This window comes from Corvus cornix, chromosome 2, assembly GCF_000738735.6.
Source record: "Corvus cornix cornix isolate S_Up_H32 chromosome 2, ASM73873v5, whole genome shotgun sequence".
Lineage (NCBI taxonomy): Eukaryota > Metazoa > Chordata > Aves > Passeriformes > Corvidae > Corvus > Corvus cornix.
This window is the reverse complement of record NC_046333.1, coordinates 104,408,079-104,426,103: the sequence shown is the minus strand read 5'-3', so window position 1 is coordinate 104,426,103 and position 18,025 is coordinate 104,408,079. Positions and strand designations below refer to the sequence as shown.

General features: G+C 45.1%; 1 protein-coding gene across 5 annotated transcripts; it reads left to right on the top strand.

Annotated features, from left to right (window-relative positions):
• The first annotated feature begins 2,905 nt into the window (after positions 1–2,905).
• TGIF1 (TGFB induced factor homeobox 1) lies at positions 2,906–15,236 on the top strand. 5 transcript variants are annotated; one of them, XM_039549537.1, is made up of 3 exons: positions 2,906–3,129; positions 11,406–11,632; positions 12,965–15,236. In XM_039549537.1, exons 2-3 carry the CDS (start codon positions 11,450–11,452, stop codon positions 13,529–13,531), a joined length of 750 nt encoding a protein of 249 aa, XP_039405471.1. In that variant the 5' UTR covers positions 2,906–3,129; positions 11,406–11,449; the 3' UTR covers positions 13,532–15,236. The 5 variants fall into 5 exon arrangements, with proteins under 5 accessions (XP_039405471.1, XP_039405470.1, XP_039405473.1 ...); XM_039549536.1 differs by lacking the exon at positions 2,906–3,129 and adding an exon at positions 3,585–3,719; XM_039549539.1 differs by lacking the exon at positions 2,906–3,129 and adding an exon at positions 4,269–4,760.
• The last annotated feature ends 2,789 nt before the right edge of the window (positions 15,237–18,025 follow it).

Sequence of the window (18,025 nt, the reverse complement as noted above, 5' to 3'; positions counted from 1 at the left end):
AAGCCTAACATGCTGGATTCCATAAAAAATAGGCCAGGGAGTAAGTAATATCAAATACATATATATTCTAATCAGAGGCATAAGCTTGTTTGAAATACTGCAAGCAGCATAAGTCGCCTTTACTGAAAAACCAAATACTGTAGGATTAAATACACTTGGGACAAAACCAAGGCAATGAGCAAAAGTTGGGAGTAATTCTCATAGGAAAAGAGTGACAAATTTTCTGTCAAAAGAGTGTCATGCTGAAAGTATATAAAATAATGAATGGTACCAAAACATGAATTTTTGTAGGATTTTTTTTTTTTTGTTTCAAAGCACAATAGGCTATTAAATGAAATAGGTAAGAAAAAAATGAAAAGAAATGCATTTTTATGTAGTTCACAACTCAGCGTGCTACTCTGCCACCAAATGCCATTACAAAGTTTTAATTCTATGAAGATATTAAACTTTTATACCAGTATAAAGACTATATGGCTAGGTCAGTAATAAAATCTGAAGTTCTATTAAACTGTTCCTCCAGTGCTTGTATGGAACTATTAAAAACTTGGATGGGACATTTTTTGGAAAACATTACCTCACATCTCTCTTCTGTAGCCTCTCCTTTTCCTCTGATACATTGAAACTAGTCAACATCATGGATTAGAAATGGTGAAGAATAGCTGTGACCTACAGCAGTGATTCCTGGTTTTCCATGCACAGATTTATTCACCTGTTGCATTGCTTTATTCTTACTGTCATAGGCATGACACGCTTAACTCTGTGCTACTTAATTCTGTTCTGACTACAATTTAATAAATGTTATCACAAACATTTAGATGACATCTGAGTGTCAATGGATTTATTTTCATAACAACTTCGGGAGCGGGGGGGGTGTGTGTGTGTGTGTAAAATGTTATCTAGTTTATAAATGGGAAACTGGAATAAAAAGACCAAGATAACAAACGTCCACAAGCCTGATTTGCCTAGGTCCTGGTTTCACAGAGTACTTCCTTTAATAGTTTCTAAGTTCAAAGCATTGCCTTGGAGACTTCAGCAGTTAGGCAAACATAGTCCCAGCACCTCAAAGCAAAGCACTGGCAAAGTAAGAAACATACAACGAGTTGTGCAAGGTATCACACGTGGCAGTGTGACAGGACAGAAACATGTGCACACCACCACTGAAAACTGATAAACCTATGGCATTGGACAATCACAGAGTAATTAAAAATCTAGCCCCTCCAGTTTAATTTCTCTCCCTTTTGGAATCCAGTTTTACAAACACTTACAGCATGTCTGTGCAGATGGGTCCAGACAGAGCTGAACTTGCTCCAACTAAACCAAGCTGTTCCAACCTGTTGGCACAGACATATCTTGATGCACATGTACACCACTACCTACCCAAGGAGCTGCACAGATGCCAAAGTTGCTCAGTGTGAAGCAGTTTGAACTGCTTGTGAGATACAATTAACAGTGCTGATGCAGCTCCAGCACATTAAGTAACTCTAAAAACACAGCCTGACGAACACACGAAGGGAAAATAAAAACTGCAGAAAGTTACATACTGTCTTCCATACTTTCTACTTCTGCTTGCAAGCAGCAGCCAGTACTTAGACACATGATCATCTTACAGGCCACCACGTCATTTGTTATAAAATCAAATTGATCTATCCATTAGATTTGAGCTGAGGCAAATCACCTGCCCTCCTTTTAGGTACAGCCTTGTTTCAGGTGTGTTGAAGCTTTACAGGCAGAGAAAGTTGTGGGGGTTTTCTTGCACTGCACCACTTTCTTGCAAACTTTAACCCACTACCACCTGGAACACGTATCAAGAATTTTCAGGTGGTAAAGGCAGCCAAAATTTGTGGACAAACCTGAGATATTGCCCCAGGCAACAACCTCAACGTGAACTGCACTAACCCACTTTCAGTCTTTCCCATCGGTCCCAACTATGGGTATACCCCTCCATATCGCATCCATGGAGTAACTTGTTTCAAAACAATGCCTCTCCACACATTTTCTACCACGGGAGCTAGGAAAGAACACCCACTGGTCCAGTGCCTACTCCTACTAGCTAAAAAGCTGCCACGCAAAGTCGAAATTGATCTTTTCCTAGAAAGGCTGTATCTAAAGCTCTTAAAAAGAAGAAAAAAAAAAAAGGTAACTTGAGCTCAGTGTGAAAATAAATCTTTATTATTTTTCTCCTTATAAAAATGACCTTGCCAAAGAAGAAGAAAAAAACCCAAACAACTCAAACAAACCTCTAAGAAAAAAAAAAAAAAAAGAAAGGAGAAAAATAAGGAGAGGGAAGAGCTAGTTTCACAGATTTGCCGGCGGTCCCAAGGACAATGAGCAGGCGTGAGGCGGCTCTGGCGGCACGGAGAGAGGGAAATCTCTTCGAATCCTTGACGTGTCTTTTGTTCACTTCCCATAATTGCTTTCTTGGCATGACCATTGCCCGGACGCTCGGAACAAGCAGTTCGAAGAGCCAGCCCTCACAGCTGGGAAGCAGAGCTTTTCCACAACAAAAACAAAACAGTAAAAGCCAAAATAAAGCCATACGGCGGCGTGCGCGCACAACCCCCGCCCCTGAGCCACCAGTCCCTCGGGGGCACGGCTCGGGTGAAAACACCGGTCCCGAGCGAGCCTCGTCCTCCCGGGCTGACACCACGCGGGGCAGCAGCACCGAGTTCTCGCACCCCCTGGACTCAGCCGGCGGTGACACGGCGGGAAGGAGGGGAAGGGCGGCGGGAAGGAGGGGAAGGGCGGCGGGAAGGGCGGGCGGAGGGCACGCGGCCGGCGGGCAATGGCCCGGATTGCGCCGCCGCCGGCGGGACCCCGGACCGCACAAGCTCCCGCCTGGCGCGGCGCTGGCCCGCGGCGCCGTCCGCCCGTCAGTCAGTCAGTCAGTCAGTCAGTCAGTGTGCCGCGCCCGGCCCGCCTCGCTGACCGACAGCCGGACACGCCGCCCAGCAGCCGCTCAAGGGTCACCCATCCTGGAGCGAACCTCCGGCCCCGCAGAGCAGCCGACACTGCGTCCTTGTTAAGTGGCGTGACTCACCAGCTGCCCTCCCCCATCACACATCCCCCGTTCGCGATGTAACAGCTGTTTTATCTCCCGCTGTAATTACGCCACATAAAAATAGTTACAAGGTACTCGGGGAGGGCTTTCTGTTAAAACGCTGTTGCTTCTCTTGTGCAGTAAATGCGGATTTGTGCGGATGCCTGCGCCGCCGGGGGGGTGTAGGGTGGTGGGGAGGGAATGATCCCTGCTCTGCCGTAGGAATCCATTATTTCATCAGACGTTTAAGGCGCCTGCTGCTCACCCCCGCGTCTGCCCGGCCGGGAACAGCCCCGCACGTGCCGGTGCGGGAGTGACACAAACACGCTCCCGTGGAATAAATGCACGCCGCACCCGCACGCCTGCTCTGCGGCCAGGCAGCTTCTTTTACTTTCCACGCCGAAACCTTTGCCCGTGACACTTGAGACCGCGGTTGGGTGTTCTGCACTTTTGATTTTTTTTTTTTTTAACCTGGTTTTGTCAGGGAGGCGGGGGGGGGGGGGGGGGGGGCGGAGTGCCGGGACCCGCCGCTAAGGCCGCCTGTGCCGGGGGAGACCTCTCCACCCCGTCACGCTCGCAGGGAAGCTGGAGCGAGCTGCTGGTGGGTCCCGCGTTTCCCATCCCAGAGGAAAAGAAACTTGCTGCTGCAGAGCGTGCTCGCCCGAGAGGGATGAGTCAAACTGTGAGACTTCTCTCTTTTACAGCTGCGATCATGTGCCGCAGCAAAATCTACCGGGCTGGGGAGGGGGGGAACCGAAGGGGAGAAAAACAACCTTTTACGAACTGATGTAAAAATAACCGCAGAAACGGGGCTCGCCTTCCCCGCGGGGGTGGGTGGGGGGTGTGCGTGGCCAGCATTGGCCAGGCGGGGCTCCTTCAGCACGACAGGGGATGGGGGGGAACAGCCCCCGCCGACCGGGTCGCTCGGCTGTCGGGAGGGGGGCGCCGGTCTTTGGAAGGCTCCTTTCCTTCCCCTGCCGTACGTACTCTCCTTTCTTCTCCTCTATTCACGCGAAGGAGTGGGTGGTTCGTCCGGCAGCAACAGGAGGAGGCTAGTCAAGGGCAGCTGTCAAAATCTCCCCCCCACCCCCGCCTCTTCCTTCTCCTCCTTCCAGTTTAATGATCAAACGTCTGCCTGGAAGAAAGGCGAGGGAGCGGGAGGCACGGAGAGCTCCCCCCGCCGCTGCTGTTGTGTGTGCATGAGCGAGCGGGTACGGGCGGACACCCCCCCGTTCCGGCCGGTCCCTCCCCTCCCGTCTGACAGAGCCTCAACACCCGGGAGGGGAGGGAGGAGAGAGGAGGAGGAGGCAGCCGCCGCCGCGAGTGCCAGTGCAGCGCACGGTTACTCTCCCGTACTCACTGCGGGGAGGTGGGGGAGGGCGGGCGCTGTGTACCTTTCTCTCCCGTGCATTTCCTCACTTTAACAGGCCGGGGCCAATCGCCAGCAGAAGGGAACAAAGGGAAGGGGGGAGGGAAGCCCACCCCGGCCGCACCAGAAAGCCCCTGGGGAGGCAGAGCCCTGCGGCTCCCGCTGACAGCAGCGCGGCCGCGGACCGGGCGCCTGGCTCCGCGGCGGTGTTTCTTCTTTCTTCATCGACCTCCTCCTCCTCGCCGAGCTTAAAGGGGGAAAGCAGCGTCCGGCGAAGGGAGAAAAACTTGGGTCGGTGCGTGGGGTGTCCGGCGATCGGCTCGGTCCTCGCGATCAAGATGAAAAGTAAAAAAGGTAGTTGTGATGGGGTGCCGGGACAAAGCGGGGTGCCCCGCGCCCCTACCCGGGGTGGAAGGGGGAAGGGGGGGCTGTCGCTAAGCCAGCCGGAGTCCCTTTGCCTTCTCGGCCGTTTTGTCCCCTGTGTGTCCCCCCTCCCCCCCCCACACCCCCTGGCCTGTATCCCGTGGAAGATTGCAGTGGATGCTCTGCTCCCAGACAAAACATGCGGGGCTGTTGTTTGGAGGCGGCCGTCTCTCTGCGCCGCTGGCTCCCTGTCAAAAACATGTCCAGCCGTTCGCCTCGTGTCCTCCGCCAACTTTTGTTCGCGCCCCCTCTGTCGAGCCTCTTCCCCCTGCCCTCCCGTAAAACACTTTTCAACTCTTTTCCACACCGAACCCCACCGTTCCCGCGAGGGGAACGAGGGTGCGGGTGGTTTTCCCAACTTGGGGCGAGGAAAGCGGGGCCGTCCGGCAACTCTTTGTTCGCGGGGACGGCAGCGTGGGGCTAAGGCGTGGGGGGGCATCGGCGGGAGGGCTTCAAACGCCTTCCACGCCCTCGACCGCCTTGTTTTGCTGAAAGTTGAAGCCTTTTCTTCCTTTTATCCCTTAAAACAGGGGAACGAAACAAGAAGTACAAAAGTTTTGACTCAGGGTTAAAGGGAGGGAGACTTCCCCCCCCCCCCCCCCGTAACCATAAGGCGGTTGAAGTTTTCTTTGTGTTCACTTCCAAACAGCCAAACTTTACGGTTAGAGGAGCGTTACTCATCGCGCTCGTGGTGCTTTAAGTGCCTTTAAATTAGTGCTTGGCCACAAAGACGCGGAGCGTGCTTTCGGATCTAACGCTCCTGCGCTGGCTGGGAAGAAGTTCATAGCAAAGCAGTGTCTGTTCAGTTGCGATTTGCCAGTCGGCGGTGTGGCTGAAGGGTGTTTTGCATTCAAAGACCATTAAATGCTCCGAAGTGGAGGGTTAGAGGGGAGCAGTGCGCATGTTCAGTACTCCAGAGTTGTGCTGTTTTCCCCCTATTATGCATTCCTGCGGCTCTGTAGTAAAGCAGCCTCTCTCATTGTTAATATCCTTGGAGCAATTAATGCATATGTAGTTCGTGAAATCATTGGGCTGTTGCAGACATGGTGTGTGCTAATATGGTTTGTAGCCCTCGTCAGAAGTTTTTTTTGGACATGCCACTCGGCTAAGAGGAGCGCACACAAAGGGAACTGAGCTACAAAGGCGAAGTTTAAAGAGCAGGCAGGGTGGTGTTGAGGAGCGCAGCGTCCTGCGGGAGCGGAGTGGGGCTTGATCCCAGTCACAGCCGGAGCTGCGCGCCGAGCTCAGCCCCTGTGCCCAGAGACAGCAGCAGCGCTAGCTTTTAAATGTTTCAGCCGTCTTAGGTAGGTCGAGAGTCTTCACCCTATTGGGAGCAGTTTGTGGTTTGTTTTCCCCCCCCCCCCCGCCTTTTTTTTTTTTTTTTTAATATAGTTTCGCTGAATTAATTTAGCCCAGTTATTTTTAGGACATTCCTATGCTGCCTATTTGCTCAGCAGTGGTGAGCTGGTTTCCTGTCTGCTGTTGCTTCCATTGTTCAGACTTCTCTCCCCGAGGGCAGCGGCTGGTTGGTGAAATACCAAGCTCCCTGCACTTTCAACTGTTGTTCTTGCCACCCCCGAAATAAATGCGTGTGGAAAACGCTGACGTAGTTTCTAGGTATGCATGTGTAGGGCTTTGTGTGTGAGAGTGTGTGTGTAAGCTCTGCTTTGAGGATTGCAAATCCTGGGCTGAAACAATGGAAACAATGAAAGGTGACAGGCGGGAGGGAGAACTTTTGAGAGGGGCCATGGGCCTGGGGTTTGCGTGGCACAAATTAAAAGGTGAGGAGACAAAGGCGGAAACTTTTAAAAAGATGTTAGGGCTAGGGTGCCTTTGTTTTAGTAAAGGTTGGGCTTGTACTTATTTGTGACCTCCTGGCATTTGAAGCTCTTTCAAGAAGTTTCAAAGAGTGACTTTGTTACAGATTTCTTGCTTGCACTCCTAGAAAAATCGCGTTTAGACGAAAAAAAGTATAGTACAGCCAAGTCGAGTTGCTTTAGAAGTAATAGAGTGCAAGCTGTAAAGTACAGAGGAAAACAAATAGGCTGGTTCCTCAATTATGAAACTCATTCAGAGGAAAGAGGTGTTTTTTTTACTGTGGAAATTCCCTTCTGTATCCTTGTAGTTCTTTGCCACTTATGAATAAGTTTAAACTAATTTATTTTTTGTCGTTGTTGTTTTTAAAATTTGCATTATATTTTAGGTTATTTTTGTATGTGTCTCGAGTTTTAAATTTTTTGTGTGTGATGCTGTGTTTTTGTTGTTGGTTAGTTTTGTTGAGGGTTTTTTTTGTTTGGTTTTTTTTATGCTTTTTTTTTAAGCTAGCAGACTGTGGATTTAAACCTCAAGACTCTTCTATAGATAGTTTCATTTACAAATAATAACGTGATAGCAATCACATGGAACCTATTTGGCTTGTTAATGAGCTGATTTAGAACACAGTCTCGCAAAGGCACAGGCATGTGCTCAAGTTTATACATGTGAAGAATCTTACTGAACTTGGTTACAACAGGATCGGGGCCTTAAATAGGAACTGGTTGTGTTTATCAGTGCTCATAAAAAAAAAAATCTCACTTAAGAAATTCAGAGAACCCTAAGAGGTGGGATGTTTTCTTTAAGGTGATTTTTGTCCATCCCCTCTGTGGAGGGCAGAGATTGTTCCTTGTGGTATACTTTGTCCTCTTTTGAATAACAATTGGCTTCTGCCACTTCCTCTGTGAAGCTCTTCCTCGACACAGTGGGATAGTTGTTTTTTTTTTTTTTGTGCCTTTTTCCCCCCTCATAGCCTAAATTTTTCATTTGCTTAACTATTTGTCTCAGCCTCTCCAAGTATTTGTCTCCCCTTCAAAGTATTTTAGCACGCCTTTTTAAGCGGCAGTAGTTTGTTTTGAAATCAGCTTTAGTCATCATTGTACTTTTACTCACATTGTTTCAAGCTGTCAACTAAAGGTTGGGTGTTGAGCCTAGACTCCACATCCTAGGTGTAATCTTCCCTGAGCTGATTATGGGAGGACGTGTAAAGTCTTTGGGCTGTGATATAATGCAACAGTGCAATCAATCATGTATATGACTTCAGCTGGGAAGCCAGGAGGATAAAGTAATTTATAAAGAAGGGATGCTGATCATGTAGTCCTTAGATCATTAATAGCGTGGACCACTCTTTTAAGTGGCAATGTGGAAGTGAAGGATTGGGATTTTTTGTTGTTTCTCAGACCTCTCTGCAAATGAACTTGTGCTGCTTTAATTTTAGTTCTATAAAAGCAGGATTTTTTTGTTTGGATTAAATGTATTTAGAAGGAGACATAAAATAGCCTGGCCCTAGCCTTCTTTTAATACAAAATAAATTAGTAGGTCAGCTGGGGCTACTCATCGTGTCCACAGGCCTTTATTCTGGGTGTAAATAACAGTAAGCCAATGGTCCAGTCGTGGAGCGTGGCCAGGAGCCTTTTCAGTTGGGCCCTGTTAAAACAGGAAACCAGCAGCGAATAGGCTGATTACTAACAAGACGGAAAAACAAAGCTGGGTTGTAATCAGCAGGAATGCTTTAATGAAAACAGAGCCTTGACAGCAACAGTGTGGCTCCTGCTCTAGTAAAAAATATCAGCTGGGGTAGTGCGAGATTTCTAGCCATGACTTCCTGTTGCTGCTAGCTCTGTGCTGCGCTGGAGAGATCTGCCACGAGTTCAGAGGGCTGATCAGCTATTTAAATGAGCTCATTTAAATGAGCACAAGTCGTACTATACTGGGTTTCCTGCTTAACCAAAACCTGCTTTGTGTCACTAACTTACTGTGTCAATTAATATGACACACTAAGCCAGTGGGTCAAAGGGCTGGCTCTGCTGGTGACTCATTTCTTGCTAGGTAGGTTACGGTTAGTCAGATGGCAACTTTTACTTTAGCAAAAGATCTTGCTTGAAAAGGGAGAAATGTTTTTGTACTGCCGGCTTGCAGACAGTATCTTGTAACTTTTCTTTTTTCTTCAGGTGAAAAAAAAAGCAGCAGTTCTAGGAGAGGTTTTGCTGTCAAGTCAGTTTTCTGAAATGCAGAGAGGTGTCCATGGCGTCTTTTATAGTTGTGTGGTAGATCCTGGAAAGGTTACCTCCGATTGGGTGGTGCGTATCTGGAGTCGTTTTTGTTATGCCATGTAAATACTGCTTGCAAAGCATTAGACATCTAACTTTTTCATAGGAGTAGTTTCTCCTTCCCTCTTGTTTCCAGCCCTTGCTGTTTGCCTCTCACTCTTTTCCAAGGTCTTGCCTTACTGCCCATTATATTTAAAAACAAACAAAAAACCCAACCCAGTGAAGTGCTGCAACAGTTCTGGTTTCTGACAAACGAGAACAGCGCACTTCAAAACATTGTCTGAATAGCATGGGCTAGTTTTAGCTAGTTTTTAAATTCAATTTAAAAGGGCTGAGCTTCTTTGCAGAGCTGTCCTGTTGTCTGTGCAGGATCTTTGTTTTCAGAAGTGCTCCTCATGGCTCCAGGAGCCCATGGTGCAAGGCATGTTCTCAGGCCAGGTTGCAAGCATGACAGCACTTTCCATGAAGCTATGACAAAGTGGTTTCCTTGGAATAATTTTAAAGCAAACTTTTGACATACTTTCTACATGAATTAAGAAACTGTTTAAATCATTTGGAGTTTATCTTGTGTTGGTTATTTAAATATTGTCCTATTGTTCCTGTTCCATGACTGGATAATTTATGTAGCTAATCATCAGATGAAAAATTTGGTGTGTTAGTTTGGTGTTTGTCAGTTACATAAATCAGCAATTGGGAGAATGAAAACAATACCAAGTAAGTTATTGAAGTAACTATGCCAGACAGATTGCAGATTGATCATGCTGTTGGGAATGCTTGTGTATCAAAACTGCATTTCAAATTGGATAACTTAAACTAAGGATGTTCGAGCTATTCATAAACAGGGGAAGGAAAGAATAATTTACCATGTCAGCTTTGGCTGAAGTTTGGAAGTGTGAGGAAAGGTCCTTCTCTGTTTCTCTCCCTACCCTCCTGCCAAGTATTAAGGAAAACTTCCACAGACATACCTTCTATCTTTCTTTGTGTGGTGGTGGAGGCTTTGGTGGTTAGTTGGTTATTTTAAAGGGCTTTACTTCCTTCTGTGCCTTTACTTATGGATATAACATAGTTTTATATAGTTTAGTATTTTCACAGGTACACTTCTTGTCATTTAGGGCTTACTTTGTTTCCTTAAATAGAATTTTTAAATTATGGGTGGTTGCCCACATAAAATTTTACTTTTGACATTGAGTTGGCTTTTACTATCAAGGTTTTTAGTTTTGATGTTAAGAATGAGAAAGTTTCTTCCTTTCCACTCCCTCACCCACCTGATCTAAGTTCAAAAGACAAAAAGATTAGGGGCTTGTTTTCCTTCTAGTATAGTTTATAAACTGCTTCTGAAAGCCAGTGTGAGCGCACTTGAAATGACTATTAATTTGTACAAGCTGAACATGGGTAGTATCTTATTTGGACTTGTATACAGCTTGTAAGATTCCTAAAATTCCTGGTGAGTTTAACCTGGTGAGTACTTAAAGCATCGTTTTCTTTGTGTTTTACAGAACTAGTGACTTGTGTATCCTACCAGAGGAGTAGAATTGTAGTCTTCCTAACTATTGAGTACTTGCTCGTTTGTTTGATTTACCTACCTACATAGCTTCATGTTACTAGTAGTGTGGTATAGATATATAAAGGGATAGTCAGATTTTGAAATCTGTTCCTTCCTTTGTGTTGGAGGGAAAAGGTATGCAGTTAACTTGTACATTTGGAGCCCTTATAATAAGCATAGCACAGAACACGTTTCCATGGATAAAAATATGAGATGAAAACCATGAAGTTGAAAAAATAGGATAAAAACTGGAACATTTAAATGATCACAGTTCTTTGATACACAATGCAATTAAATGAGAGTCCATTTCCTGATAAACCGGTGGACTCTTAGGCACCTGGTTCTTCCCTCTTTCTGCACTTTCTTTTCCTTCGTAAGTGAAGATCTCCTTAGGGGTGGGGACAAACAGTTTTTCCCTTTCTTCTTTCCTTCTTCCATTCATTTTTCTTAATAGATATAATTATTCATTTCAAAATCTACAACCTGTCCCTCCCAGTAGGAAAGAATTCAGCATGTTAAGAAGTAATTAAATAACTTACTGCTTGCGTTAGGTGTTTTAAGTTCTTGCTTATTGACCTTTTTGCCCAGCCACTGGATAGTTACCCTTGAAAAAAAGCGCTGGATGCATACCATAGCAAGCAAACTTGGACAATATTCTCATTAGATAGAAGCTATCTGATAACGTGCAGCAGATAAAAGGTTGCCAGGGGAACAAGAAAACGAAGGTTTGCAGAGAAGAATTCTTTTAGGAACGGATCATTGGTGCTACTTTTTGTTCAGCTGACAGAAAAGCTGCAGCATGACAAGTTAACGCTGCAGGACAAACCTCCTGTTCAAGAGGCTGTAACAGTAAAGACAGTTAATGTGATATAAAATGTCTGTGCCGTACAGTGCTGGAGCCGAGTAGTTTATGGATTTAGGAGGCTGATTGTTCTTGTCTTACAATTGTAGGTGTAGTTGCAATATCAGGCAGTGAAACGGAGGATGATGACACTATGGATGTTCCACTGGATCTTTCCTCATCTGCTGGCTCAGGCAAACGGCGGAGACGTGGCAACCTGCCCAAGGAATCTGTGCAGATTCTTCGGGACTGGCTTTACGAGCACCGATACAATGCTTATCCTTCAGAGCAAGAAAAAGCGCTGTTATCCCGACAAACACACCTTTCCACACTACAGGTATTTTAAAAAGTCGTTCTCCCTTCTAAAGGAGCCGTTCTCTGTTTTGATTCACCTGTGGTCTAGTCATGGATACAAATGTTTACACTGCATGTGAGATTTCCTTTTTTATTGCTCCTCTCTTGGTGATGGCACTTGTAAGGAGAGATAGAGATTGATGATGTGTTACAATGATCTTTGTTTATTGGGAATAACACTATTTTTCTGGGAGAACGGACAGGCACAAATCGGAGTATGCATGCTAATTTTTTGCAGAATCGTGCCCCAAAAGACATAAAGTGTCTGTACAAGGTAATTTATTGTGAGAAGAATGTATTTCTTTTTCAACAGAGATTTTATGGTGATAGATGCACAACTTAACATGTAATTCTTCACTTCTAAAATCAGCAGCTTGAGGCTCATTCCAGTAGAACATGCACATATATAATTATATGTATGATCACTGCCATTAAGATCAGTGGAACAACCTATATGGGATAGAGCTACTCAAGGGTGTTAGTACAGGTATGGTGAAGCTTTTGTGTGATTAGTTTGGATTCTCATCCTGGGATACCACTGGCATCTGTGAGGTCTCTTGGATGCATCATTCTCATCTTCTGTGATCATCTTTGGTGTAATAGCTTTTGACCGTTGCTGCTTCCCGTGTTGTTGGAAGGTGGCTGCATGAGAATTTGGGTAAACCAGGGTTTGGTTTTGGGAGCTGCTAAATAGAGAGCGCTCCTGTTGACTCCTGGGCTTTATTTTTCCATATTAATTCATTACTGCAAATTTCATAATTGGCTATAAAGTAAAATTTTCTTAATGCAATTTCATCAAGAAAACTTCCTTTAGGTAGTAAAAAGAAAAAAGACGTTAAACTATAAACTATCTTGTATCACCCAGGAAACTGGTTGATATTTAAACAAGGACAAACTTAAATGAGGTAATTCATGTTATGTCTGTCGACACAGTCAGTTGAACAAGGAAAATCAGTAACTATTTGTGGGAGGAGTGGCTCTCTTCAGAGAGAAAAGGTTTTCCTGTTGTTAATTAACCTAAGCTAGGGAACAATAGCCAATAGGTTAATGTGTGTGCACAGAGTTAAAAGCTAAACCCCTAGTTTGGACTTCAGATGTCCCGGGGCTTTCTGTAACAGGAGCAGGGAGTTGGTGCTAGAGCACCGGGACAAGGGAAGGGCCTTTGCCAGGCGTGTCAGAACTTGTCAGTAGGTCTCTATTTTGTTGTGCAGTGAAGGAAACTGCTTGGAGGGATTCATTAATCTAGCCATCCGCTCTAGTGACACATAGTTGGGAATGAATGAAGGTATAAATTAAGATGTCATTGTGTTCCCAGGTCTGCAACTGGTTTATCAATGCACGCCGCAGGCTGTTACCTGACATGCTGAGGAAGGATGGCAAAGACCCAAATCAGTTCACTATCTCGCGGCGAGGGACCAAGCTTCCCGAGGGCGGCCTGGTGGAGTCTGCCATCAGCACAAAGAACTACATTCCCTTGCTGGAGGAGACTGCCTTCCTTCCCGCTGCCGCACCGCTTGGCAAGACTGTGTCCTCTTCCAAGCCGGCTTCCCCGGGATCAGTCCTGGCTCGGCCATCGGTGATTTGCCACACGACTGTGACTGCGTTGAAAGACGCCCCTTTCCACTTTTGCCAGCCAGCTGATGTAGGCCAGACCACGGACCTGCAGCAGCCCCCGGCCGGTGGCTTCACAGATAACGCCCTCTCCTGCCATGAGGACGCATCTAAACTGGGACCTGGTGCAAACACACAAAGTGGGCTCTTTAACACTCCTCCTCCAACACCACCAGACCTTAACCAGGATTTTAGTGGATTTCAGCTACTGGTGGATGTTGCACTCAAAAGGGCGGCAGAGATGGAGTTGCAGGCGAAACTTATGGCCTAAATCCCCTTCCTTCTCCTTCCCCGTTTTGTTTTACCAGGCAGGGATCTAACAGCTGTGTGGTTATTGTCACCCACACGATATCAAAAGACTTCACTGCATTATTATTATTTTTTTTTTTTATTAATCTTATTTGCACAAGGGGATTGCTGAAATGAAGCTTCCTGTCACTGAGATGGTCTTCAGTGGAATACGGTCATTCCAAGAATTATAAACTTAAAGCTACTGTAGAAAGAAAGGATTGTGTGTTTTGTTGGGGTTTTTTTTAATGTTTTCTTTGTAGATTTTTCATAATGTGAGATGTTTCCCAAGATCATGTGATTTGTTTTGTTTCTTTCAGACTGTGCAATATCTAGTAATGATATAGAGTCTTCTTATCATTCCTATGTGGAACGGAATATACCAACACGCTGTCTAAATTTTCAATTTTTTTAACAATACAAACTTTGGATGATTATGCTTTTTTCCCATAATATAATAAAATATTTTCTTTAAAAGCGATGCATACAGAGTATTTTGTTGAATGCAAGCTTTGCAAAGAACACCAATTACCCTTGAAATAAATCGAAGTGAGAAATATTTTTGAGCTCATACTGACTTTGGTTGGTTTAGAGAGCTATGCTAGCAGTTGTTGTTAACCAGATGTTTAAAAGAATGCTGAAAAGTGGGCCAGAAGTTACCTGATTGTGTTCTGCTATGGTGAAATTTTTTTGAGTGGCCAAGAGGAGCTATGTAGGCAACTCTGACTAAATTTCAGAGAAAAACCTTGGGCCCCTCTAAGAGTTCCAGCTTTTGGCTCCTTGCAATATTTTAGGGCTGGGAAATGTGATGGCCCATGGGGAAGATCTGAAGATAAAAGGAAGAGGCCACAAGAGGGGCTGGGACAAGTGTTCTTTGCAGATCTCTGTGATGCAGCTCCTAGACATGACTGGTGACAAATTTTGATGGGGGAGGGCAGGGGCTTCTACCCTTACTTGGACTAGCAGTGACAAGGTTTTTCCTCAGTAATTCTAGTAGACTGAAATAAAGTAGGCTGTATTGCATTGAAATCTGAGTTCTGGGAGCCAGATCTTTGTGAGATACTTTAACAGGTGGTTGGCTAAGATTTAGAAGAGATCCCTGTTGTATTGGGGTGTATTTTTGCCAGCAGAATCTAAGTTACCTTTCAGAAAAGGACTTTGCTATCAAAATGACTTATTACTGAAAAATGTGAAGACTTGCAGCTCACATTTCAACTTACTTGAATGTCAGTCGCCCACCCTTATCCTTCCAACAACAGTGAAATAAGAGACCTCCAGGGTAAAAAATTGGTTCCGGCTAATCCTTAAAAACAAACCAGTTGTCTGTTTGGGATGTTGGGGGAGGGCTTTGAGAGCAGGAGAGTTGGTGAATTTAAGGATATCATTATGAGTAGAAAGAAGACTGCAATATTCCGACCACTCTGTGTATGCGTTCTGTTTTCTGTGGCCTTTATTGTTTTCTAGTGTCAGAAATACTCTGTTTGTTCTCTGGAGTACTCTTTTGAATTATTTTGAACTTCTGCCTTTCTTGAATATTCATGTTTAAAATCAAAATGGCAAACAGTAAACACTGGCTTAGTTATGACTGGATCAGCTTTGTTAACACAGTTATCCTAATATACTGTATGAATATTGAATTATTTTTTAAAATACTTTGAAAATAAAGCTGGAAAATAATTTTGAACATAGAGATGGCTGTATACTCTGTCTTTAAGGAATTGCAGGTGAGTACAGAAGAGCTTTGTGTAGTGTCTCTCTGGACACACTGTACTTGATACTTCTGAGCTATTTTTCCTGGGACACCTGTGTATGTATTATTTGGTTAGGCTTTTTTAATGACTAATTGTAAAACAGAAGTGTACTTTTTTGTAACTGTGAGGTTCATGTTGAGGGAAAAGTTGGTTAATAGATATGGTTTTGTGGAGTAGGTGATTTATCTTAAGGGGTGCTACACACCCAAAGTGGAGTGTCATCTTTGATAAAGCTTTGGAAGATGCCTTGTCCTTTCCTGTTCTTGCAGGAAGGAATGTTCTTGCAACACTCCTTACCCCCATGCTTCAAGCACTGATGAAAGAAAAACAGCCTCACAAATATGTTTACATTGTTTGATTTGAATTGCTCGACACTTTCCTCTTTTGTTTCCTTTTTTCTAAGTAGTTTGTTGGTGTTCTGTGGGGTAAAGAAAAAGTAGGGCACTCAGATCATTAAAGGGCATTTTCAGAGATCTTTACTCTTCATTACTTTGCTCTTTAAAATAAAAAATGTCAGCAAGTTTAGAAAGAAAAAACTTTGCTGGTTGAGCTGACCAGTTCTGTAATTTCACTATAGCAGCTGCAGTACTGAAAATGAAAATAGAATGCAGAAGAAAGCTGTTGCTATTCAGATTAACAGTTTTCATTGAAAGTAAAAGCCTGTGGTCTTTCTGCTGTTTTCATTTACCATTATGCCACACAAAGTGGCATTAGTGTAAATGACCACCAAAGTCCTGCCTGTGTGATGAGCACTGCATTTCCATTTTGCTGACTGACTTACCCCAGGAGCTTCACTGGTGACCACTTTTGCTTGAAGCCAATTATATACTTCTTAAATTATTACTTGTGCTAAGGTTACACTAGAAGTTCGGCTGTAGTCGTAAGTCAAACGCCTGTGGCTGAGTAGCACCTGACACCACACCATGTAAAAGCTTTTCCCTACCCTGAGGTGTTTAACTTAGAGGAAGAAAATGACTCATATTTCGTACCCACTAAAATGTCTCAAAAGGGAGTTTCTGCTTTCCTCTAATTTAGCACTGATAGTTTTGGTGCAGGCTACTGAAGTTTACCTAAATCTATTCTGAGCATAAACCTGAAGTAATTTTAGATAAAGTTATCAAAGGTAGGTAGATGTAGGGCAGTGGGTGGAGCTAGGATCCAGAACTGAGTAGGAGTCCTAGTAACAAACCAAAGCCTTCACGTGCTGGTCCCACATCCCTGGTGAAGTAAACAAAAAATTTTGTTTGTGAAACTTGTTTTGCCATGAAAAAAAAAGAAACAATGAGACAGCATGGGTGGTTTTGCTGTTCTTGCAGCAGTGATAAACCTAATTGCGAAGCAGTTTTGTAAAAAGCCAACCTCTGACTGAAAACACACACTACTTTGGCTACTCCAAAGCTGAAGGGAAGGCACTGCCATGTGTTATTGGAGACCGTGTGGCCAGCCAGGGCGTCAGCGAGCTAAGAGGTATGACAAATTCATGCCAGGGAAAACAGCTCACACACAGGCTTCGTCAACCTTGTTTTCATGGCTTTTGTGTCTTGTAAACAAGTTGTGGCAGCTGCATGTGATAAATCTCTGCGCCAAGCAAAAATAATTACAATAGGGAGGGAATCTTGAGCCTGGCGTCGCTGCCTGCGTGCATGGAGGGGGTGGTGTCTCGCTGCCTGTTGTGGAGGGGGGCTTGTGGTAACCCACATGTCTCCCAGCCTGTGCCATGAGGTCAGCGTGCATGGCTGTAAAACCGTTGGAGCTGCAACAGCTGGCCTCGTGCTATGGGGGAGGGAATGGGGCAAGGAGAGCTGGAAGCTGGGCTAACTTGCATGGCTGCACCCTCCCGGGCGATGCTGGTTCTGCTAACCGTGGGATCCTGCTGCCCAGGCAGAGCGGGGGCATGCAGTAACTTCACTGGAAAAGGGGAAGCAGGAGAAAGTAAGCAGCAACCAGGGAGGGACAGTGTGTGTGGTGGGGAATAATCAGTTTTCCCCTTGGAGATGAGGTAAGGCTGCAGCGGGAAGCCCAGCCCACAGAAGGTGCAGCGCAGCTGGGAGTCCAGGTGCACCATGACCCTGTTTAGTGTCACTTTTACACCTATGGTATTCAGGCCACTTGCAGTTAACTGTGTCCTGCCTGTCAAAGTCTCTTTTCATTTGCCGTTTTTCTTGCAGCGCTTATGCAGGTTTTTTTAAGAACCCTTGGAGTACTTTGTACTTCTCTTTAAAAGTGATTTAGTGGTTTTTTTTTCCCTTTCTCTACTTGGCATCTTGCAATTGTCAACTTCCCGCCTGGCTTTTTCCCAGTAGGGATTACTGGCACAAATACAGCTCATGTTCACTTTTCAGGACATTACTTGTTTTAAGTCTCCTGTTCATCAACTGCTGGCGTTGTTACGTCTCTATCCTGTTTCACTGGTTCAGCGGGTTCTTCTCCCATGAGTTCCAGTGTTCAGACTGCAGGAGAAGAGATTAGATTAGCCACTCACTCTAGCAAAATGTCACTTAGAGCTGTTGCTGTTCCAGACATGATAATTGTACCCATGTGTGCTGTATGCGGTTCAGTGTCTATTCCAGTCCCTGTCACGACAATGAGTGCCTGCACTTCTGCACACACAGAAAATCACATAAACCTGTGCTAGCTACGCTACAAAGTAAAAACTCAGGCTGCTTTCTCCATCTACATTTTGCATGCACTCCTACTGACAGCTCAAAGCCATTTTGCTCACCCTT